This window comes from Armigeres subalbatus, unplaced genomic scaffold, assembly GCF_024139115.2.
Source record: "Armigeres subalbatus isolate Guangzhou_Male unplaced genomic scaffold, GZ_Asu_2 Contig1255, whole genome shotgun sequence".
Classification (NCBI taxonomy): domain Eukaryota; kingdom Metazoa; phylum Arthropoda; class Insecta; order Diptera; family Culicidae; genus Armigeres; species Armigeres subalbatus.
Window position 1 is genome coordinate 4,733 of NW_026942018.1, and position 1,860 is coordinate 6,592.

The 1,860-nt window shown below is 40.2% G+C and overlaps 1 protein-coding gene across 1 annotated transcript; it reads left to right on the forward strand.

The window, feature by feature from the left end:
* The first annotated feature begins 325 nt into the window (after positions 1-325).
* LOC134202531 (uncharacterized) lies at positions 326-1,660 on the forward strand. Its single transcript, XM_062677536.1, has 5 exons — positions 326-456; positions 516-717; positions 1,105-1,362; positions 1,430-1,556; positions 1,657-1,660. Exons 1-5 carry the CDS (start codon positions 454-456, stop codon positions 1,658-1,660), a joined length of 594 nt encoding a protein of 197 aa, XP_062533520.1. The 5' UTR covers positions 326-453.
* Positions 1,661-1,860: the final 200 nt, after the last annotated feature.

Here is a 1,860-nt window from a genome sequence, read left to right on the forward strand (position 1 = left end):
TTTCGGATTGGAAATTGTCTCGACTTCTCTGGGCATACAAGTATCAACGTGTTAGCCTCATGATATACGAATGCAAAAATGGTAACTTGGCTTAGAAACCTCGCAGTTAATAACTGTGGAAGTGCTTAATGAACACTAAGCTGCGAGGCGGCTCTGTCCCAGTGTGGGGATGTAATGCCAATAAGAAGAAGAAGAAGATGAGTTACCAACCCACCACGTCACATCAAGTTGGCAACGATAAAACACAAAACATCCTACAAACACTATTGGAGAATCTACGTTGATTTCACTATCAGATGGCGCTACGAGCAAAATGTCATCGGTTATTTTTGTTTCTGTCGCCGTGCGTTAATTTTTTAGGAACAAGAAACAAAATTGTGATTTATTAAATAAATAACAAGTAGTTCGTTAAAGTTTGGCAAAAATCGGAAAGGAAAAACACTGTTCGTTAACATGGTGAGTAACCAGCTTTTGAAGATCATACATAAATTACTTATTTTCTTGTTTTTTTAAAGGGCTATAAACAGCGGATCGGGAAGCTCAAATGCATTGTTCCGGACTGCGAAGCTTGGAGTTGCGGCACAACCACATCGTTTTTTCCAGTTCCTCCCAGATCCAGCAGTGCATTTAGAAAATGGAGCAAATACATGAAACTGTCAGGAATGCGACAGGAAAGGATTTGTCAGGCTCACTTCAAAACGCGTGACTTTATTCGCTGTAAGTAATCAGATCTCAAATTGAAGTTCAATGAATCGCCTGCTTTGAGCGTGCTTACAGCGGCACACAAGGAGTTAACTTTCTGAAATCAGTATGGCGAAAGGCATCTAAGGTTCGATTTCTCAAAATTAAGCACTTTCATCAAAAAAATATTTGGTAGGCATGGTAGCGGACACCTTCCTACATAATCGGTACCAAATAGTTTTTCATGAAAAGTTTCTTGTTTTGATAAAACCCGCGTTAGATGACTTTCGCCATACAAATTTCTGGCGGTTAACTCTTGCTGGCTATTTTGCGCATATACTATAGCGCCTGGATGTGACAGCGGCGAGTAGAAAATCAGCCACTGCCAATAATTCATTGATCTACGAAAATAATCTATTATAGACTCGAATCGAAAACTGAAACGCTGGGCGGTTCCGTCTGTCAACATTCCCAAAACCAGAGTGAAATTAATTGCTAAAGCCAGCTGCTGCATATCGGGATGCCGCACAAGAAGGCAGCGCAATCTGTTCCCTTTCCCTACATCAACGAAGCCAAAACTACTCGATCTTTGGAGGGGAGTATTGCTGACCACTGATGACGTATTTGCCCCCGGTTTGAGAATTTGCGAGAAACATTTTAAAACCAGCGATTTTCTATCAGGTAACTTCATTGCACATACATATTTATAAATAACGTGCCTTGATTGATTTTTGTTATTATTTTGTAGTGCACTCTCTGTATTTACGACCGTGTGCCGTTCCGTCGATTGGAGTGAAGCGATTTGTCAGGAAACCTCATAAGACAGACCACATCAACGTGCTTCAGGATCACACATATTGTCGAAGTCTAGCTAAGTCAGGAGGATGTCGTGTGTGCAAAGTGAAAGACTGTAAATCCTTGCACAGCTTTCCAAAAACTCATGAACGTTTCATCGAGTGGAAACACATTCTCAAGATGAAAAATGTCAGGAAGAGTTCTAAAGTTTGCAGTCTACACTTCTCAAAGTCTGACTATATACCAGGTAAATAATAAATAATTATATTAATTTAAACATATGGGTTTATGGCATCTTGGGACGGCGATTAAAACGGCAGATTTGACAAGAAATATATGTGTGGGATAACTAATCAAATCCTGCCGTTTACAATGGCGCTTCCC

Bases quoted from the DNA above. Each gene is read 5' to 3' on its own strand.
- LOC134202531 (XM_062677536.1), top strand. The intron at 718-1,104 runs GTAAGTAATCAG...AATCTATTATAG, and splicing joins AACGCGTGACTTTATTCGCT to ACTCGAATCGAAAACTGAAA. The intron at 1,363-1,429 runs GTAACTTCATTG...ATTATTTTGTAG, and splicing joins AACCAGCGATTTTCTATCAG to TGCACTCTCTGTATTTACGA.